This window comes from Fistularia commersonii, chromosome 12, assembly GCF_037954325.1.
Source record: "Fistularia commersonii isolate RoL2024-O1a breed Wild chromosome 12, RoL_Fcom_v1.0, whole genome shotgun sequence".
NCBI lineage: Eukaryota > Metazoa > Chordata > Actinopteri > Syngnathiformes > Fistulariidae > Fistularia > Fistularia commersonii.
This window is the reverse complement of record NC_141295.1, coordinates 10886945-10903974: the sequence shown is the minus strand read 5'-3', so window position 1 is coordinate 10903974 and position 17030 is coordinate 10886945. Positions and strand designations below refer to the sequence as shown.

The following is a 17030-nucleotide window of genomic DNA, read 5'->3' as shown; positions in this document are numbered from 1 at the left end:
GTTTGGGTCCCCAAGGATCACAAGGTTGGTGATAAAGGGTAGTCCTTGGGGAGTGCATCACCAAAAATACATCTAATGTTGTTCCCAGAACAAAGAGCAAAATAATGATCCCATAGCACTACAAACCCACCACTCCCACACAGAAAACCCAGTGAAACACAGTCATATGCCTTCTGTCAGGGTTTGGCTTTTGGGAGCCCCGTGCTTTCTTGGCAAGTGGCGACCTGTGGCAGCAAATCTGCCACGGATTGCCGTGTGTTGGGAGTGCACGGCTGGTGCTCATTACCAGCAATCAGGAATCAATCAAGAAGCTTGAGCTTGGTCCTCAAACCCTGGCCATTGTACCCAACCTCCATGCATCATTGCAGCGGCATGTCTGCCAATACACCACAACAAGTATGAGGAATTTAACATCTCTGATCAAATCCTGCTCACACTTGACATGACTGAGAAGCTTCTTGACTACTTCTGTAGCCTCCAACATAGATAGGGTCAGCCAACTCTGCCATTGAACAGGAACGTACGCAGGGCTCAGTAGTTCCCTATAGTATTCTTTCTCCTGCTCGAAGTCCTCATTTGAGGTCCAGAGGTGTCCTCCCCATTTCAAAAGTTTTGTTTAGCCCTGATTCAGTTTCTTGAGCTCTGTTTCCAGAACTTCTTTAATGCCAATGAAATGTCTTGTGCAAGATTGGTCCAGGCAAAGGCGACTCCGGGCTCCATTGTTTACACCAGGGATCAGTTTAGGGGAGTCCAGCACAGTGTCGATCAAAGAAAATAAAGTCCAGATTTTGACAAGAATTGACCATGATCTCGATGACTGAAAACCTACACAGACATTTGAAGTGACTGACTGGGATGTTTTATGCAATGCGCATGGGGAAGATGTAGATGGACCTAGAGACTGCCTGGCTGGGTACAATCTCTGTATGGATAGTGTGATCCCCACAAAAAACACATGCTGCTTTGATAAAAAAAAAAAACACAGATGACAAAGAGGAATTAATGAAGTTGCAGACTGAACCGAGGAACAAAAGTAGTGGGCAAGGAGTCTTACAGGAGGAAGTTGGCAGGCAAACCCCAACAAACAAGGAAAGAGATGAAGAGGGGTCTGAGAACCATCACTGGCCATGACTAAAAGAGTATCCAGGGGATTGAAGGAAGCCAATGAGTTAAACTTGTTCTTTAACAGGTTTGGTGATATGTCCTCTGCCGACCCTTCCCCCAGCTCCCCTCATGACTCCCCCCCTCTCTCAGCTGCACCGTCATCATACTCTCTCCTCATGACCCTCCTTGCTCCTGTCTATAAACCTCAGCCGTAACCCCCCTAAAGTGCTCAAACGAACTACTCAGCTACTCAGCTGTGTGATGGTTTCCAATATATATTCAGCCAAGCCCGAGTATGATGCTTGCTAGGGGAAAACCTCATGATTGGTCCTGTTGCCAAAGAAAAAACATTCAAATACATAGTTACTACGAGCCAGAGGCTTCGTTTAGTCGTCGAACCAGAATTGGTCCCCCAGCATTTTGCATAACAGCCGCACATGGGAGCAGAAGATGCCATCATCTTCCTGCTGCACAGGGCTTATGCTTACCTCAAGGGTCAGGCAGCACTGTGAGAGTCATATTCTTTGACTTTCCAGTCCTTTTGACACCATTCAATCTGACCTATTCAGGAATAAGCCACTGGACATGCAGGTGGATGCTCCACGAGTGGCCTGGATTACCAACTACCTCACAGGCTGCCCACAGTATGTGAGGCCGCAGAAGATTGTGTCTGACACTGTTGTGTGCAGCACTGAGTCACCACAAGGGACAGTCCTGGCTACCTTCCTGTTCATACCCTACACCTCAGTCTTCAGCTGAGGTGTAGGGCCATGAGGCTGAGTACAGCAGTGTGGTGAACAGGTTTGTGGAGTTTGTGGACTAAACCACCTGCAATTCATTGTCATAAAGACAAAGGAATTGGTAATGGACTTTAGGAAATGGAGAACTTGCCTGAACGCCATCTCCATCAGTGGAACAGATGTGGACATTGAGTTCAAGTAAAATTACCTGGGTATACACTGGCAATAAACTGGGCTTGACTAAAAAGACAGATGCGTTATGCAAGAAAGGGCAAAGCCGCCTAGTTTCTTTTAGGAGACTCAGGTCTTTCAAAGTCTGCAGAACGATACTGTAGATGTTCTCTCACATGGTGGTGTTAAGTGTCATCTTATGCACTCTAATGTACTGAGACAGTAGGCTGAAACCAGCATTTGTTAACAGACTCAATGAGCTCATCAGAGAGGCTTGCTCTGTCCTTGGAGTAGAACTGGAGTTTGTTAGCAGAGGTATCCGAGAGGAGGATGCTGAGAAAGCTGGTATGGACAGCACCTCTCACCCTTTGCATGCTATATCATGGAGTCCCAGAATGAGCACCACAGAACGCCTCAGAAAGTCTGTCTTACCTGTGGTGATCAAACTAAATATCTCCTCCCCTTTCTGCAAGAAGGAAACCTGAGACAACAATTATGTCTATATCATGTTCAGTAGTGACTGTACTGTAATTTTGGAGCCTACAGTGAACCAGGCATAGAACCTGCAAGGCTAGTTCAGAAGGAATTGTGTGCATGTCTGTGGAGGTTCTCAGTCATCCAGGTCACGCTGAATTCTTGTTGAAATCTTCTTGTCTTGGCAACTGGACTTTCTTCACTTGAAGACATTTCACCCTTCATCTGAGAGGCTGAGAGGCTGAGAGGCTTCTTCAGTTCCACTAACCTTTGGGGAGTTTCCGAATATAACTGCCAAGTTTTTTTTACTTCAAAACTTGGCAGTTTTATTCGGAAAGTCCAGTTGCCAAGACAAGAAGATTTTGAAAAGATTTGAGTGAACAGTCCTGCATCCCTGTTTTTACCCTGTGTTGTAATCCATTCGACAGACATTTGGGGTAAAGCCTGTGGTGAGGAGTCTTCACTTTTTTCCTGTTAACCTCCTTCGAGCGCCAAGATTTTAGAGGTCACATTTGGCTGCTTTCTAAGCCCCAAAGTCCTCACAGTTGAAAGCAGGGGTGCACTTTAACTTTAGCACTAATCTCTGGTCTGATCCATGATTTTAGATTTGGGTAATTGAAAATTGAGGTTTTGGGTACAATGTCATCTATGCACCTACTGATGTAACCTACGATAGAGTCCGCATACGCATTAGTCACCATTGGTTACTTTGTCTAGCATCTGTCAGTCAGTTGGTGGAAAGCTGTCCTGTAAGACCACTTCAACAATCTTGTGAATGACATCGGGAACTAGTTTTTCCTGTTTGTGTCTGTATGCAGGCAGCGGCAGGAAGGCATGGTGATTGTCTAAAAGTAGGTTGGAGTGGGGGTTGAAGCAGTCTTGGAATACTGTAGTGGTGATTAAATGATTGAAAGTCTGCTGTCCCTTGGTGGATTGGGAGATTTGTTGATAGTATTTAGCAGAATCTTCCTCATATTAGCTATGTTGCAGTCCTTCAAAACAATAATAGCCACATCTGGGTGTGTGTTTTCATATCCGCAAAAAAAATCTGAATATTTTCTTAATATTATTAGAACATTGAGTTGATTGGGAACGACAGCAACTCAACCACGAAGTGGTAGGCCACACAAACTGACAGCGTGGGGTCAGCGGATGCTGAGGTGCATAGTTCGAAGAGGTCGCCAACTATCTGTAGAGTCAATCGCTATAGGCCTCCAAACTTCATGTGGCCTTCAGATTAGCTCAAGAACAGTGCGCAGAGAGCTTCATACAATGGGTTTCCATGGCACAGCAGCTGCAGCAGCAGCTGCCACGCCACTCATCAAGGGCAATGCAAGGCGTCGGAAGCAGTGGTGTAAAGCACGCTGCCACTGGACCCTAGAGCAGTGGAGATGCCTTTTCTGGAGTGGCAAATCGGGCTTCCCCATCTGGCAATCTGATGTACGAGTCTGGGTTTGGCGGTTGCCAGGAGTACGGTACTTGTCTGTGCCAAGTGTGAAGTCTGGTGGAGGGGGTATTTTATGGTGTGGGGTCGTTTTTCAGGACCTGGGCTTGGCCCTTTAGTTCCACTGAAAGGAACTCTGAAGCTTCAGCATACCAAGACATTTTGGACAATGCCATGCTCCCAACTTTATGGGAACAGTTTGGACAATGCCATGCTCCCAACTTTATGGGAACAGTTTGGACAATGCCATGCTCCCAACTTTATGGGAACAGTTTGGACAATGCCATGCTCCCAACTTTATGGGAACAGTTTGGAGCTACCCCCTTCCTTTTCCAACATTACCATGTACAATCCACAAAGCAAGGTCCATAAAGACATGGATGACATATGTCCTTGTGCCGTCCCAAGTCCAGATAAATGAATGCCGCTCCAAGACTAAGGGCAGAAGTGGGCATTTGTGAGCAGTACCACAGATGGAGTATTTGCTTTAAAGATGTTGCTAAAGAGGTATAGTCTTTGCAGTTTGACATAAAGCATAAGCAAGGGTGCTGAGCGAGGAACTATGGCTATGGTATTGTATGAGGAAGTCTGGAGTTACAGGGAAGGATGTTAGAGTGGTGCAGGACAGAAATGAGAGCTACAAGATATCTGAGGTGTGCCATAGGTGTGACAAGGGATTGAAATGTGAGGGTGGGACTACATCAAGAATCAACTAATGGACAGACTGACAGATGACATTAGACAGAAATCTCCATGGACTCTGAAGTTTGCAGATGACATTGTGATCTGTAATGAGAGCAGGGAGCATTTCTATAAATGTACCAATACTAGACAATTGGCTAATTTTCACCAATAGTCCCTGGGCAGGTGTAATACATATAAAATTCAAGGACATCTACACTGTGATGGGCCCACGTCATAAAAGCACTCAAAAAAGTGCAACAAAACAGCGGTTAAAGACAGGCAGATGATTCACTACGGCAACCCCTGAAGGGAAAAGCTGAAAGGAAAAGAAGTAGAGGTTGGAATATGGTATATGTGGGATCACCACAAGCTGCTTCAATACAGTTGGCAACCATGCAGAAGTACAACAAAAAATGGTTTCAAGTGTTCCAAAAAAAAACAGTACAACTGTCCAATTCTTCTCAATCCCCCGCGCTCTCCCATCAAACTTCAGGAGCCCCATACTCTCTTGTCGAACTTCAGGAACCCCAGCTCTATTGCCCGACTTCAGGAACAACAGTGCTCTCCCGGACTTCAAGAACCTATGTTCTCTCTTGCCATACTTCAGAATACCCCATGCTGTTTTGATGGATTTCAGGAACCCCAGCATCCTCCTGCCTGTCCTCTTGGTACTGGCCTTGCCTGTCCTCAATTCTGTTGCTTCATCTGCATTCTGCTGTTGTGAACTCCCAGTGTTGTGGGCCTCAGTAAAGTAGTTTAGAACTCTTACTCTGTGGGTGTGTCTTGTTGCAATTTGGTCCATACTACATACCGTTAAAGGTCTGTGGTGCAAAAAAAGGTTGGGGACCACTTCTAGTAGGGATTAAAAAATAAAATAAAATAAAAATAAATTCCCTAGGGCAATGACTTAGCAAAAAGGTGCGTGTGAGAAAAACATGCGCTAACACTAACTTTGACATCAAGTAGAGGGAAACAACATTTCGCCCCAGGGCTGCAATTTGCCTGTTTGCCATGGATTTCAGACCTTTGCATTAAATGGAAAGGTCAGCAAACCCACATTGTCCGAAGGAAAAGAAGGAAGGTATGACTGAAATATCTGCCTGTTTTCTGGGCCACGTCTTATTCAGCCTCCCCACTTTGCTCTTCCTCTGCATCTTTCTTATAATTTTGTCACTGCCAAGATACACTGGGCACAACAGTGATATATAATGCAAGAATCAAGATTATGTTAGCAGCATTCATACATGCTATAGTGGTTCTGTGTGTGCTACAGTGAGCATCAATCCCCTAATAAAGCTAAGCTGTGAAAGAGTATTCCTGTGATATCAAGTGGAAAACATGGTGTTGTCATGCTAATTTAGCAACAATGAGATTTTTTAGCAACTGGACTGTATTGATCAGTTGAAAGATATATATGAGTAGACCTCTCACATTTTCACCTTGTATAGCCTCAGATACATAAAGTGGTTCGTGCTTATTTTCTTGACAGTACTTTCATTTTTTAATGCACAGAACTTTGAAGCTGTATCTAAAAAATTGACCACTTCTTCAATCATGAACATCTATTGAGGGGAAATCATAAGCTCTGCGGTGACTGTCATTTCTCTGCTACACCAAGCTTCTAACATGTCCTGGAGAGAGTGAGAGCGTCTTATTAAAGAGAATTGAATGATGAGCTGTTTCAGGCACAAAGTCTTTCAAATTTCTATTTAGCACAACTCAACAGGCAGTTCACCCATGAGCGGAGGGAACACCCTGCGACAGATGTTGCCTCCTGACAAACAAGTTTCTTAGGTTTGCAAACTTTACAACATTGTCTGCAAAGATAGATAAAGGCAACATGTTAACACAACAACGCACATGTGGTATTTTCTGTCAGATAATTTTCCGTTAACATTCTATTTTCTGAGAGTCCCTGCACTTTTCCACTTTTCCACATACTTTTCCCACATTCCTTCTTTATCTCTGACACCTCTTGTTTATGGGCAGCTCTGGACTTCTCAATACCTGTATTGTTCACTCTTTGTATAAGAGGGACTCGCTATAACCAATACAGGGGAGTCCTGCTGGAAAAAAAAAAGCAGAAACAGTCTCTGTTTCTCTCCGCTCCTCGTAATTACGAACTAACCTCTGATACAATAGGGCTCAGCCACCATCAGCTAGGATATCCGGACCCTTGCCTTGAACTGAGAGGACAAGGAGGCCCACCGCGGTTGCTGGGGTCGCCACCACTACCTTGTCTCAAGACCGTCCTTAACATTTTCTGCCTTCTGAAGTTTGCACTGCTGTCTGTTGTTATGGTTGCCATATTGGTTGCTGTAATGACCTATGTACAATTGGTGTTTTGCAACTGCTTGTTAACATGTGAAATCATATTTTTTTCATGAATGAGCTCATCTCAAAATAGTTAACTAGGAACCACAGATATATTACATTTTCAGAACCTTAGATTTCTGTCTCGTCATTGCGTCTACATGGTTAATCACACATTATTTTAACCCATATGATCTGTACTGGGTCAGACCAGTGATTCAAAAAGGGTGTGAAACCGAACAAAGGCAGGAAGTAAAACCACAAATATCAGAGCAAATAATAGAAAAAAAGAAGGAAGTGATGAGAAAAGGAATTGTAACAAGCCGGCTAGAGAAAAATAAACACAATATTTCAACATATGAAGTATTCGTGAGGGAATTTAGGGGGTAAAATTGTCGAAGGAACGGGTCACCCAAAACTATATGGTTTCAAAACGCAGAAACGCAACTGAACTGTGACTAATTGCTAAGCATAATGAAGTAACTGAAATACCCAAAAGACAAAAAAACTGCATAATTCCCCTCATACTAGATAATACAAGTGGCTAATATGCCTAAAATGAAACTAAATGTCATAGTTTATTTTCAGCAGAAATCTCGACTGTAACTCCTTGGCTTCTACTCATATGTCATGAGCTTAGTAAGGGATGATAAATATGAAGCCAATTTAATTTAAAAAAAAGGTCAAATTTAAGGAGGTGTATCACGACTCCAATGAAAATCTGGAAGTATTTTGTAAACCAAGGTGGCAGTCCTCTCTCACAAAGGACATGACTAGATAATTATGTCATTTTCCATTTTTGAATGGACTCCTCCTTCAATGGAGAAGTAAAAAAGGGTCAAAGAAATTGCAAAAGAAATTAGACTGCTTTTATTTAATAAATCTTAAAAATGCGGGTAATAATCGGTTTTAAAATTTGGATAGCGTTTATAGAATTTTCTGATTTTAATTTGAATTTTGGATGAATAGCCTGGGTGGGCGGGATACAAAAATTGATGAAAGACTTTTAGAAATGCTATTTAATTGGAGATATTCAAAAGACTTGTGCCGCATAATAGCTATCTAAACAAGGACGTAGAGGCGAGTGCACGTCCTGTCTCCTGATTCAAGTTTGAGGGAAAGGCTTCACTATAAGCTGCTGCCTGGATATTTTCTTCCAGCCACTGTATAGACTATCAAAAGAGATGAAGTTTTGTGAAAGTTGTTGGTGGATTTGAACATGGTAAAGTGATGAATCCATGAAAATTAAGGGCACATCTGGGGTAGAATGCCTTTATTGCAAATGCACACTATTGTACAAGAATACAAGTCTATTCTTCTTCCTTTATTCAACTGCGTGGTGTGGAATGTTAGATTTGGCAAAGAGGAAGGGGAGCAGTGTATTGAGTGAGTTCAATGAAGTGGTGCCTCTTGATTGACATTTTTTCTCAAGCTTGAAGTGTAAATAATGAGCCCCTTCCAGATTGACCCTCCAGGATTATTTAGAAGCTTACCTCATGGGGTTAACACAAAGGCTCAATCATTCTTCTTGGGTATTAAAAATGCTCAAAAAAAAAAATTAAATTTCATTTAAAAAAAACTGAATTATATCTTTTTTTATTTCAGTTTGTGCGGACTCTAATATGGAGTAAATAGAATTAAAGTCCCATATGTAATATTTTTTTATTCCATACAAGTAAAACAAGTCCAAACTTAAAACAATCATTTCATATTGGAATTTTTTTTGTAATGTCATTGAGTTGTTTTGATTCTATTTTTTTTTTTATTGGGTTTAGTGATGTAAAAACAACACCAATTTAATGAAGTAGTTGTAGTTACAGAATCATACAGTAATTGATTAATAGAGTTAAAAGGGGTGCAGCCATGAAATGCATATTAAAGGAAAAACCTCAGAAAGTTCCAAAGGAAGTTTAGGGTAATTTAAAAAAAAAAAGACAAAAATTGAAGAAAATCAAAGTGATTAGTGCAAATGTTTATCCAATAAGTGCTGAAACACAAGACTGAACTAACATCAGATCGTACTTGTTTCATTAGTCCTCAAGCGATCAGTTCGAAGAAAGTGATCTTAAATGTGGATGACATAAGAGGTACTACGCTTCAGACGTGTGTTGACGTCATTTTTGCAAATATTGTAATGACTTCAACGGCCAGAGGGGGGAGGAGAACCTCCCAGATTGGTTTGATGCATTTTTTATAAAAAAAAAAAAAAAATTCAATGATACACATTAAATAATGGAAAAGAAATCTAATTTTAACACTACAGCCAGCCGAAGAGGGGTAATCACCAACAACCCTAAGCATGGTGAATATCATAACCGTCGTCGTGAACATAACGAGACACGCTCACAATGTGTCAAGCTTTATCTAATTAAGAGAGAATTCACAGAAGACATAGTCTGAAATCCAAATAATTTTTTATTGGGTCTCTGGCCTGTTTTTGACAATGACTGTTCACGGTTGTAATGGCAGCTTGGTCAGAAGAAAGAACAGACCAATCAGATGGTGGCAGTATAGCACGCTGCTTTTACAGTTTGTCTAACAAATGTTTGGTTTGTTCACAGTTCAGTCATTTTCTGATTGATTGACTATGAATACACTTTTCCCATGACCGAGGTGGAACTCACATCTTTTTCATGTTTCCTCACCTTGGGAGTTGAATGAATCATAAATCTTTGGACACGGTTTGTAGATGCCAAATACCATGGGCTTTAATAACATGCAAACAAACTGTTGTGTATCGAAAAGGTGAACCAGAAATGAATGTTTTTCTTTCCTTCTCTTTTCATACACAGGCGCATTTTGGTCTTTCAATGAAGGTCAAATAAATTTCATTGTTTGTCTAAACAGTGGGCCTATTGTTTGGCAATACGATCTTTATTCAAGCAAGCTGGTTGAAGAATTAGTGACATACTAATTTAACTTTTACACATATAACTCATGTGTAGTGATGAGTTTCGAAAGCAACATAAAGAGTAGAATAAAGGGCTGGATCTGGGCTTAATTTCGGTTGTGGAATCATTTGTCTTGGTGAATGAGTGTTGTGGTTTTTCCCATATTGCACCTTCCGTACCCACATGTGACTTTTGACCAAGAATGATAATGCAGGATATAAATAACGACAACATGAGCTTTACTGAACGGCGGTCTTGCGTTACTGTGCTTCGTAGAATAATTTGTAGGAAGCTTGTCTACCCTCTCCCACCACTTGAGTTTTTCTCTCTAAATTCCTCGTAGCATAACCCACTACTTCTTTACGAGCATAAATACAACACTCCACCACATCTGGATGGGTGCCATATTTCTGTAGCCCACATTGATATTCACAAGGGTCCCTTCTGAAAATTATTTTTGTGCTGCACTGTGAGTTACACTATGCATGCTGGCCATTGGGAGATTCCTGGGGCTCCCGATGTCCAGTCTGGGCCCGGAAATGAATCAACAGCAGCGATTCATGAGGAAACGGATATACCCTTTCAACCTTTGTTCATAGCTCAGAGTGGAAGATTGGCATTGGGCATGGCATCCTAATTTACGCACAATATAAATTGGACAGAAAAAGACTGTTTGCTTATCCAACAAACATTTATCATAACCCTGCTGGCTTCGTATGCACCCCATCTTCTCAAAAGATAACAACAGCTTGCCTGTGTTTGAGTGTTTTATTGGTGCTACCTTACTGGTAGTGCTCTACACACCTAGCTGCCTTTCATTCACTTACACAGTGGGGCTTGCTTTCCTACTGTTAACTGAGGATTTGATATATTTCTTAAAAGGCCCTTCAATAAGCTAGAAGAAAATGGTAGCCCTGTGTAAAATTCATGAACCAAGAGATTTGTGCACTTTCTCCCTTAAGCAGCCCATCCACATGGGTGGAGTGAGGGGTAGGCCAGCTGGTACACCAGTTTATATATTAATCTAAATGCACTGAGAAGCAAACTAGGATGAATACTTAGAATAGTTGGATTGCATGATTAATAGAAATTCCAAATTCTTTGTTTCACGAACATAGGGGCGGCGTGGCTCAGGGAGTTAGACCAGTTGTCCTTAGGACTGAACATTCTTGGTTTGGTTCCTGTGCTCCTCCAAGCCTGTCAACACGTTGCTGAGCAGGACACTGAACCCCTAACCACTCCCCTGGCGCTGCAACGTGGCTGCCAACTGCTCATGGTTCATCCATGATGGGTTAAATGCAGAGGAATTTCCCGCAAGGGATTAATGATGTAGAATAAAATTACAATTATGGTGAAAATAAACAAACCCTATTATTGTAAATGTTGCTTTGTTGCATTACTCAAGTTTCTTGAAGTTTTGACGTCCATACACAATCTAAGGATAAAAGAAACCCATATAAGTTCTGTGTTGTTTATTAAACTCAATACGTTACAGTGTTACTAAGATAGGAGGGTGGGGTGTGGCAGCAAAGGAACACATTTTCTGTGGTGGAAAACGATGCAAGTAAATTTTATGATTTTTCCTCACATGCGTAAAATCCGAACCTGAAGATCTGAGAAAAAGATGTGTGATTGTAGCTGGTGATGTATTTGAATATTATCCATAATACAGGGGAAGGGGGGGAGGGCAATGATAAAATAATGTAAGATGCCAACAGCTACCTCTAGATGTCACTACACAAAGAACTGCAGACGGCATGTAATCCTTTGATCATATTACATGGAATAAAAAAAACGCCACATTCTGACATACCAGTATTAGCAACTGCACTTGGTAAGCAACGTTGACCTGAACTCAGAGGTGAACTGGTGATTTCATACAACTCTCCTTTTTTCCCTCAGTAGCATAACACCTTGGACTGTCAGAAAATGGCAAATGCCACAAAAAGCAAGACCTTATTACTATGACTTTTTTGATTAGATTTGGTCTAGCCGTCCGCGTAGCCAGCTTCACTAGCATGATATCTGTTTATCTGACGGAGAACATTTGTTTCAAGTGTGATATGTATATTCATCAATGTGTAGCCAGAGTCCCTCTTGTACCTTGTATTTATCATTTAAAAAATCTGAATCGCTATCCATGAGACTTAAGAACATGCGAAGCTGCTCACCATGGTTTGAGTTTTTTGAGGGATTTTTCAAGAGTCTATAATCTGTGTACTGAGGCTTAACAAGATGGAGTTATTAAAAAAAAACAAAAAAAAACAAGAAAATGTGGTAGCCTATTTAGATAAAATGGTGAAGGTGTGACATGGAAAGGAAGGAGCCTGTTCCCTCTCAGGCACCACCATACGCATCCTTATTACGGAGAAAACGAGACAGTGAACCACAGTGCCCCTTTAGTTTGATGCTGGCTTTCTGCTTTTTGGGCTCCAGATTCCCTTTTCCAGTTTATTGTTACAAACGAGCGCCAAAGACAGAGAAATACGTCTTAAGCAAGTCAAATATGTGAAGCACTTACCGTGACCGCTACAGGAGCTTTCAATTACGCTGAGATTGCTGTATGATTAACACTGTCAAATAAACGTGCTCTTTTAGGAAAATAAAAATACAACATTTGTATTTTTGAGTCAGCTTTTATACACAAGACACCAAGGCCAATGCTCCTTTAACAATTCTTCGTAAATATATAGATATAAAGGTAATAACAATGTTTCAAAGATCTTTTTTTGTTGGTCAGCTGTTTGAGCATGTGACCAGCATTTAATGAGATCACATGATCTTCACCTTACATAAAAATGCAAATGTTTGAAATTCCACCTCTTTTAGAGATGCCACTGCAGCTTAGCCAAGTCCGTTCTCGCACATGAGTCAAAATAAAAAAGGACTGATCAAATCAAACCCTTCTACAAGACTAGCACTGCAAAAGGGTGTGTGTGTGTGTGAGAGAGACTGAGAGAAAGGCGCAGGGGTAAGCAGCAGCGATCACCTCCTACACAAGATAGTATCAGCTTTGATGTATGAAATCTCAAACTGCAAGAGTATTGGCCCTCTCACAATTCAAAACATGTGCAAAATGTGCACTAGTTATGTTCAGGAACAGTTTATTGTTTATGATCATGACATCACAATAACTGGCCCTCTGCTGGTCTCCTGGGGAACTGCAATCATTTCACAGATGTCTACAAAATGGCTGACTGATGGATAATGTCAGAACAGTGAAAACCTGCAGGTCATATCTGATATGTTCAAAACTTGGAAAAGATGGCATAAGAGATTCACAGTTTAAACATTTTGACACGTTTCTTTGCGAACTCAAACACGCACTTTGGGGTTTTGTCTTATGTAGTTTGCCTATATGAAATAAATCATAATTGCAGTGTAACCACGCACACACAGTGTGCGTGTGTTTGCCAGCAACTGAAACACAGCTACGTTTCAATGATGCATAAACTACAAATGTAACCTGAGCAGTCTGTAGTTTAACAAAGTCTTGGAGCTGTCGTTTATCTGACTCCTCCTCCACCACCGGTTAATCCCTCCCCCCGGAGCCGTCGCAGCATAAACACTGCCCACCCTTTCCATGCTAATGTTCCCCTGCTGTCCCCCCTGGTTTCCTCCAACCATCTGCTCTGCGAGGTTGTTTCGGCTACACTGCGGTCTGCTTTCTCCGGGCAGAGGTGCTGCTTCTCGGCCACATTCCCCCATAGTCCCGCCGTCTACCAAGCGCTGGGAGCAGTTCATACCTACCTTGTGGTTTTAGCTAACGACATCAGCACCACCGGCGGCAGACAAGAGAAAACGAGAACGCGACGAAAACGAAAAGGAGCGAGGCGGTTGGTCAAGCACGACCGACCGCGCGTCGTCTTTCGACCGCCCCTCCGACTGATTCTTTTTTTTTTCTTCTTCTCCCCCCCCCCTACCACATCCGCACGAAAAGAGGAGGAGTCAACTCCTGAGCGACAGTCGTTAGAAGTCGGGTCGAGGCGGCGAACGCTCAGGCGCTCAGTTGTTGTGGCACAGCTCACTGGTTTTTCCCCCACGTGAATGTGTGAAAGCCAATGGACCCGGCGTCCCACTGATACCGCGTCCCGACACCAGGGGTTCTTACGCAGCCGCGTCCCCCGAACAGCTCGCAAGCGCTACCGTCCGTGGCCGAATTTCGCGGGAACGTACAGTTGGCAACGCGAAGAACCGGTGAGTCGAGGTACTGCAAGTTAGCGCTGCTAGCCGATATATTACAGTCCTGTGTTTTTGAATTTATGATAAGCCAGTCTTTGGGGTGGTCTTTGCTACCAAGGGATATTCAAGACACTTTAATAGTTTTGCATCAACTAGTTAAGTATAAGATTAATTTATTTACTTATTCCAACAAATTTGTGTGCGAATATCTATCTATGCGTGCGCATATATATATATATAATATGTGTGTGTGTAAATATATATTAATATGTGTGTGTGTGTAAATATATATACATATTTAGATGTGTTTGTTTGCACAGCAAATTTATTGACACCTGATGAGACGCTAACGTGCTAACTGTCTTGGTCAAAGTATGGGGCTTAGCCACTGCAGCTATGATTATTTGGAAATGGTTGGAATGCTAATTCGGATGTGCCATACTCACATTGGTGGGATATTATCATTCAAAGCCGACGGAACCTTTTCTATTATTGAAGTGTGCGTGTGTGTAGCAATTTTAACCCGCGCTGTTTACATTGCTAAACAGTGCTAACTGAAGAGCGCTTGCGCGGACACATCAGTGAATTACTGCCAGCGATACAGCTAGCAGACATATTTATTTGCTAATTTGCTATCATTCAAGTTTAATGCACATTTAATGTTTAGTAAACATACATGTATAACACACACGCATATATATATATATATATATATATATATATATATATACACACACACACACATTTACATACACATTTATTTAGGTGTGTGTGTGTGTATATATATATATATATATATATATATTTATATGCATGTGTTTGAGATCAGCTTTAAAAGGGTTAATTTAGACCAGTTAATGAACACGGCTGGTGCTTCAACAAGCAGCAAGATCACCCAGCATACTGCAGAGGTGAGTCAGGGGGAGGAGCAAAAAGCAGGCAACTTTCTATTACATTATAGCAACCATTGAAAATCTGAATTAAATAAATCACGCACATTGTCAGTGATTACTCTCTTCAACGTCAAGTGGTATTGGAGCATTTTCAGCTTTCTAAATGAAGAGCATTGAAAATGCCACAGGTTTGGTATAAACTACCAACCAGACAGATGAACCTTAATACAAACATCAACATCCTTCCAATGTTTCTGAATCACAGAAACAAAACCATCAAAAATATGTATGTAAAGGGAAAATGCTGAATGTATTGTGCAGATGAATCCCCCCTGTCGGGCCTCTAGTGGTTCAGTCCAGTAATTTTCCATGCACCAACTGGCCTAGCATGTGGGTGTGGCTTAATTTTAATGGTAATACAGGAGTTGAACACATTTCTTCTTCCTTCGTTTCTATTTTCCTTTCGTAGGCTTCTTAAGTTGAAAAGTACCATTGCTGTACCTTGACTATCACTTTGCTCTCAGTAAAGCTGATTAGTTGAGAGACAGAGAGCCACAAGTCAGTCACAGTCTTGCGGCTTGGGGAACAAACCAACGCACAGAGGTGAAAAATATATTAAAACTTAATCATTTTGATTCACTGTAGTCAACATAAAGTTGATCCGTGACATTTAATTAATTATAAACTGTTTTCTCTGCTGCAAAGAGAGCAGGATTTAAAAGCCACACCTGCATTTTCCAGAAGCTGCCCGGTAGATGTATGGAGTCAGTCATTTGTATGAATTTGCAGAGCTAGCTACAATGATGAAAATTATCAGAAAGTGTGGGGTTATTTCAAGGTGTGAGTCGAAAATTCCCCATGTAACTAAACACCAGTTTGCTGTATCATCTTTTGCAGCCTTGATTTTCACAGATTTTTTGCCAAATGTAAGTCAGTGCAATGCAGCTCTTAGTACCAACACACTGCACCCCCTTAAATTTCTTAACGTTTTTCTTTTGATGGCTTTTGATGTCACTACAATGAGAAAGACCGACGTCTCAAAATGACCTTTTATCATGTGACAGTAAAGCGGGAGGAGACCAAAACTTACATCCAAGCATAACCGTTGAAACTGCATTTTATGTACCTATCCAGAAAGGGAAAATCGAAATGCAATGTTAAATCCAGATTAAAGTACCTACAAATTTTAAAACCGAACAAAATATGTTCAAAATATGCACTCAATCAAAATGTTTGTTTGTATGTAAATGGCCTTTCCAAAGCATCCCTTGTTACGTTTTTTTAATAAATTGCAACATTATAAGAGCAACTTGTTTATTTGAAATGTCAAAATATGAGAAATTTGGTCTTTATTGTCAATTATTCTGTTTACTATTTATGCAATAAAGACAATCCTGATTATATAAAAAATGTTTCTCTCTTCCATCCCAAATTTTGAAAACTTGATTGATATCCAAATACTTTCAAGTCGGCATGTTAAGATATTTCTGTCCCAATTAGAGCTAGTTATTAACTACACCTATGTCAAACTACATTGACGCACATGAAAATGAAATCTTTTCGTCAAACAGTAAACTTAAAAAAAAAAGGTATTAATAAAGATTTACTTGTAATTAATACTCGACACGCACATTTGAAACAAAATATTAAGTCATTTCTTTTAGTGTTATAAGTGTAGTTTCTCAGCCAGAACAAAAAGTTGACCATCACTTTATGTTTTCATTTTCTATTGATGCAATCCTTGGGGAAGGATAATAGACGACACTTTACATAGATGGACTAAGCGAGCAAGATCCCAAATGATGAATCTGACTTGAAGATATTTTTTAGAGTTGACTCCTGCTGGACAGAGACAGTGACATATTGATCCAATGTAGTTGCTTGATGGATGAATTTTTGATCAAGGAAAGGCTTGGTTTTCTATGCAAAGACTTTGTTGTTACCCTAAGATTTGGCAGATTTGAAAAGTGCGGTCTTCAGATTTGAGTGATTTTGTCATGCTCATATCAGTGAAAGTCGTTGGGTCCGCTCTGTATTGATGGTGTTGGTTACTGTATGCGGGAGCCATAAGGGTGTCTACTTCTTTTTTCGTACTTCTATTTGCCTACTTTCAGTGCCAAATAATATGTCTGAG

At 41.1% G+C, this 17030-nt stretch overlaps 1 protein-coding gene across 7 annotated transcripts in view; it reads left to right on the top strand.

Moving 5' to 3' along the window:
- Positions 1–13759: 13759 nt before the first annotated feature.
- The window catches only part of atf7ip (activating transcription factor 7 interacting protein), a 39830-nt gene continuing 36559 nt past the window's right edge, over positions 13760–17030 (top strand). For 3 of the 7 annotated variants that reach the window (XM_086157015.1, XM_086157009.1, XM_086157008.1), the window contains exon 1: positions 13764–14018. In XM_086157015.1, coding sequence (XP_086013141.1) covers positions 13869–14018 — 150 coding nt within the window. In that variant the 5' untranslated portion in view covers positions 13764–13868. Of the gene's footprint in view, positions 14029–17030 lie in introns of all 7 variants that reach the window. The other 4 variants (XM_086157010.1, XM_086157011.1, XM_086157013.1 and 1 more) reach the window with 4 other exon arrangements.